Source organism: Cyprinodon variegatus, unplaced genomic scaffold (genome assembly GCF_000732505.1).
Source record: "Cyprinodon variegatus isolate N-32 unplaced genomic scaffold, C_variegatus-1.0 Scaffold1335, whole genome shotgun sequence".
Taxonomy (NCBI): Eukaryota; Metazoa; Chordata; class Actinopteri; order Cyprinodontiformes; family Cyprinodontidae; genus Cyprinodon; species Cyprinodon variegatus.
Genome location: NW_015151788.1, coordinates 63004 through 68728, shown reverse-complemented (window position 1 = coordinate 68728; position 5725 = coordinate 63004). Strand labels below are relative to the sequence as shown.

Sequence of the window (5725 nt, the reverse complement as noted above, 5' to 3'; positions counted from 1 at the left end):
GGACTACCTTCGAGTTAATGAGTCGATGCAATCAGCTGGTTTTCCTTAGATAGAAAACTTTGAATCAATCTGACTGGATGATCTGGTGAACTGGAAAGTGACCTGAGATGACATGATGTGAATTGGAGATATAGAAATACACTGAATAGAATTAATTAAATGTGTATTAATTTTGCTGCAAAGTTAAGCTATTCTTAGCATTAACAGCTGAAGAAGAGCTGACATCATTTATCTATTTTCTGTTTAAAACATTTCTCTATGTATGAATTTGGTTGATTTCTGGATCAGTTTCCCTTTAAGGCTAAAACAATCCTGAGCGCTGCGAGGTGATGAGCTGAGAGAAAAGGACGATTACATTCTAACCTAGATCTGCTTCTTTCAGAAAGAACAAAATAGACTTTGGATGTTTTTTTTCCATCTCAGATTTTGTTTTTGTCTAAATATTTCTGAAGGAAATGGTTTTGCAGTTGGAGACAATGAGTGAAGGAGAAGCCAGAGAGTGAACAGAATCAGGACGAATGAGACGTTTTATAACGGGTCCAGATCTCAGCAGCCGTCCTCGTCTCTCAACCAATTAATCCAATAAAAATAACAACCTTAATTAAATCACAGTCAAATTACCACACAGATTATTTAATCTGGGTTATCAGTCCACGTTCCAGATTCTGGATACTTCAGCAATAATTTCTGATGTAAATAAAGTACGTCCATTTTTTAAAGAAATTATTATTTCACCTCAATTTGAGTTAAATAATTTACCAAAAAAGGAGATTATTTATTTCAAATAAGAAAAACAAATCCATTATCTCATTTAACTATTTTATTGTTTCCTATTTGGACAAATTTTGTCTCTTTATTTGATTATATGGCAGACATTTTGAATTTAATACATGAGAAATTTTGGTAATAAAGTCTGTTAATAAAATCCCAGCAAATCGAAGCGATTTTATAACTTTAAATACGGTTTGGGATAAATTTAGGAAAAAGTAAATGTGAGGAATTCGCTCTGCTGTCGTAATCTTTAAAGAAAATAAATTCAAAAGTCTAACATTTCTATTTCTACAAGACAGATATAAGAAAAACAGAAATAAATCCAATGTAGGGCTTGAATTGCAAAGCATCATTTTGTTTATGTAAATGTTTAACTAGATTAAAATTAATTACTCAATTAAAGAAATAAGGATAAAAACATTTTAAACTGTTTATGTTTTCTAAACTGTTTAATAGACAAATATTGATTATTAATCATGAATTGATAGAAATATCATAAGATAAGGGAAACGATCGCTATGAACTTTTAACCACAAAGTAAGAAGTAAATTCTAAATATAACAGTATTAAAATTTTAATTACTCTCAATTTGTTAAAAAAAAAAAGGAGATAATTTGCAACTTAATCCCATCTGAGATTATTTTCCTGTGTATTTTAATCCCTTTGTTCGGTGGTGGGATTGTGAAGGGAATAATCTGAGTCTGGGGAAAATATTTGCTTTAGCTGAGCAGATAAAATGAGGCGAGCTGATAGAGCAGGACGTCTGTGATTCGCTGGAAAACGTTGCCAAACGTCCCAAAGTTCAGGCTCTGATTGTGTCGTTGCACAACAGCTTTGAGGCTTCGCCCCCCCCCAAAAAAAAAAATGTTTACACCAAACAGGCTGGAGCAGGAATCCTGACCTGACTTTTAAACCTCACTTTTTCAGCCCATTTAAATCCACATTTTTACACAGAACATTTGCAGCTGAAATATTTCTATCATTTATTAGTTTTTTTTTTATTCTTTTAAAATGTAAATTATATAATTAAGCTGTTAGGAAAATAAAAGTAGGGATTTAATCACAATAGAAAGAAGCTGATTGAAACTGGTTGGTTTAAATTAATAAAAAAAGATAAAGTTTTGCTGAATAAAGCTGTTTTAAACAATAAAAAACTTTTTTTTTATTAATTTAATTTATTTAAAACAACGGAATTCAATTAAAACTAATTGAGCCCTATGAAAATCTGCTAGAATTGTTCATATAGGAAGTTTTTTAGGAGGTGAAGAAAAATCAATTTAAAAATAAATGTAATTTCAAACTAAAATAATAAAATTCAGTTTAAATTTCTGACCCATAAAGCCCCCCCCTGAACATTTAACAGCATGGAGGTTAAAGCAAAGCAGGAGATGCAGTCAGTGACTGTTTGGCTGCTGCTGCCTCTGCAGACAATAGAAGCTCCTGATGGGACAGAGAGCAGCTTTCCTCACTAGGGGGGGCAGCGGACCCACACAGCCGAACCGGTCCGTTACCAGCAGCAGAACCGGAACCATCAGCCAGTTCTCCTCCCTCCACTTTATTTCAACCCTTTGGATAAAAGCGCCTGATAAATCCATAAAGATAAATTAGTTTTTTTTTAAAGGTGTGTTTTGTTTTTCCTCTGAATGCAGAGGAGGAAATAAGTGGGGGAGGGGGACTGTTAGAGGGAAATCCCACGACCTTGTCATTTCCTATCGATCCTGGTTTGTTATTGATCAATAATGTTAATCAAAACACAAGTGATACCGAATTAATCATCCACTCAGAGCGGCGGGCAGGGAGACCAAACAAAGACACGCTGTGTGGGAATTTTTTAACATTTCCTTTTCTTTTTTCTCTTGGCACCAAAAACAAACATTTATTTTTACTGGAAACACCTGTAAAAAAAACTTTTATTTGTTTACTGTTTGTTATATTAATAATAATAAATAAAATAGGAAAAAAAAACTTTTTTTAACCTGATTTAATTTAAAGGTAAATTTAGGGAAACGTAATGAAGTGTAGAAAAGATCCGGGGATTATTTTGAGTTTTTTAAGTGGTTTTTATTTTCCCAGAATGTCTTAAATTGTTTGTAAATCTTTAGCTGAAGCTCAGGAAGCTGAGCGGCTCCTACCTGCCAGCCTGAGCGCAGACATCCTCTGGAACTCGGGCTCCTGCAGCCACTTCCACATCCGCCTGAAGGTCTCCCGGCCGGACTTTAGTTTACTCCAGGGTTTGGGGTTCCTCAGCAGGTCGGACAGCGTCCCCTGCGAGCGGCACAGCACCCTCTGGGCGAAGATGGCCTGCGGGATGCTGTACCTCTTCAGCTCCGCGGTGATCCTCTGCGCCACCTCCTTGGTGTTGATCTCCTCCAGCTGCCCGGAGCCGCTGCCCCCCTGCGTCCCCGACGAGGAGGAGGAGGAGGGCGGCCGTTCCCGCGTGGAAGCCAACACCTGCCCGTGGGACGGAGACTGGAGGTGCGGGTGGGGGTGGTGTCCCGGGTGGTGCATGCCGTTCAGGTGCGGCATCATCCCGGCCGGCGGGCCGCCGAGGCCTCGGTGCTGGTGGTGCTCGAAGTTGAGCATCTTGTCGTGGGTTCCGTGCGCGCCGGAGCCGTAGTTGTGGAGCCCCTGCTGGGTGTTGTGGATGGAGCCCAGGCCGTTGCCCAGCACCGGGGAAAGGCTCTGACCCATCCCGGACATGTGGTCCTTGTAGGGGGTGTAGATGTTGTTCATGCCCGGCAGACCCCGCTCGTCCCGCATCAGGGTGAAGCTGCCGCTGACGTTCCCGGACAGCCGCTGGTGGTGGTGGTGGTGGTGGTGGTGGAACTTGTCGGACACGGTGGAGATGGGCGGCAGCGGCTGCAGCGGGGTGAGGGTGGTGTAGGTGCCGCTCATCCCGGGGGAGGACGCGTCGCACGGGACGCTCATGGCGTGGTGCAGCGGCAGCGACAGCTCCGGCCGGTACTCCCCGCTGCCCTCCAGGATCATCCCGGACACCATGGCCGGCCGGGGCGCCAGCTCCTGGTGGATCCGCAGGCCGGACGAGCCGCTCATCAGCTCCGCGTCAGGGGCCACCCCCCCGTGCAGGCTGCCCAGGCCGTCCATTGTCATGTCCGCGTTCATGGCGTAAGCGTCCAGGTCCTTGGCCAGGCATCGATAGGCGTTAGTGTAGGCAGCCTTCATTCATCTGTCCTCTCAGTCCATCAGGCGGAGCGGAATCGTCTCTCCTCGGTCTCCTCCTGCTCCTCCTCCGGGATGGGTCAGAACCGGTGCCTCCCAGCAGGGTCTCCCCGTCCTCCAGCTCCTTTGTGTGGGTTAGTGTGGATCAGACGGGCCTGTGCGGTGGATCCTCCATATCCAGCCCTCTCCTCCTCCGGTGCTGCTCTGCCCCTCGGAGCGGAGCTGTCCGCGGTCCCTACCCGGCCGCTCAACCCACCCTGCTGCGGGAGGAGGAGGAGGACGAACCGGCTGCCGCTCCGGCTGCCGCGCGGCCTGGATTGGCGGCTCAGCGGACCAATCAGAGCGCAGCACACAGCTGTGAGGGGCGTGGTTGACCGTCGTCTGACCAATCAGCGTCTGGAAGAGAAGCAGCAGTTTTCAGCGGAGGATGAATTTGAACATTTTTCTGTTTCATTTTAATTGGAGCGTTTTATCCTGTCAGCAGGGGCGGATTTAGGACATTTGGGGCCCAAAGCAAAGACAGACAGNATTGGAGCGTTTTATCCTGTCAGCAGGGGCGGATTTAGGACATTTGGGGCCCAAAGCAAAGACAGACAGGCTGCCTCTATATTGAGGAAAAATATTAATTATTCTAATGAAAAACTGTAGCTTTGAGCATTAAGCAGATTTTAGATATTTCTATATTTGAGTCTTTAAATGTTATTTGGAACCAGCGACGGATCAGAGATGTTGCTAACTAGTTATGTTCAGGGGCGGATTTAGGAACTTTGGGGCCCTAGGCAAAGACAGGCAGACGTAATATTAAAACAGACTCTGTAACTAATGGGTCCCTTTTTTATTTAAATAATAATTTTAAACTGAAGGTTTTTCACTTTTAGCTTCACTGGTTTAAAGATAGGATCCAGTTCCAGGTTTTGCACAGATTTGGAAAATGAACATTGGATCAGTCTATTTGCTGGACATGTGCAGCAATGTGGTGGATTTTTATCAAAAACATAATTAATGTGCACAAATAAGGAATAGTTAAAATAGGCTCCTTATGAACCAAAAGAGCATCAATTCACCCTTAGAACTGACATCATAAACTGGAAATCCAACTGAAAACATTTGAAATAACTGTTAATGCAATTACGTTTTTGGTTCTTTTATTGGCAACAGGCTGCCTGCCACATTAAGTCTGATATTTAAAAAGACTTAATGTGGCAGGCAGTGGTTTTAAGTTAATTTTCTCATTATCCAATGATAATGAAAGATGAAACATGATAACGAGATGATTGGTTCTGTGTTAAACTGATTCCATCCTTCAATACCACAACATCAGGAGAGGATTTATGAGTCATATCAGCCTGTGTGTAATTGTGAAAATAATCCTGTGTTTAACTTTAAGGCAACGAGACGATGTTGCTGGTTTGATTATTTGCTTCCACTTCTGCTTCATAAGCAGTTAGAGCAGGGGTCTGCAGCCTGCGGCTCCAGAGCCACACATGGCTCTTTGGACCCTCTCCAGCGGCTCTTAATAGCGGCTAAAATGTATATAAAGAGCTAAATAATTTACTACAATATATAGCGGTATCAATAGCTTTATTGTTTTTTATAAGATGGAAAAGAATGAGATTAAAAGAACCAGAAATACGTTTTAAGAGACATTTTTCTTTGAATTAGCTTAAAAATTATACATTTTAACATTAAAAATATATGAATTGATTGTTTGCGATGGCAACAACTAATTTCCTATATAAGATTAAAAAAAAAGAAAGGTTTTCTTGTCATGGTA

At 42.3% G+C, this 5725-nt stretch overlaps 1 protein-coding gene across 1 annotated transcript in view; it reads right to left on the bottom strand.

Moving 5' to 3' along the window:
- Positions 1-4184, bottom strand: part of LOC107102877 (one cut domain family member 2-like) — a 51768-nt gene extending 47584 nt beyond the window's left edge. Inside the window, exon 1 of the mRNA XM_015402325.1 lies at positions 2904-4184. Within this exon, the coding sequence (XP_015257811.1) occupies positions 2904-3954 (1051 nt within the window). The 5' untranslated portion in view covers positions 3955-4184. The remainder of the gene's footprint in view (positions 1-2903) is intronic.
- Between the last annotated feature and the right edge of the window lie 1541 nt (positions 4185-5725).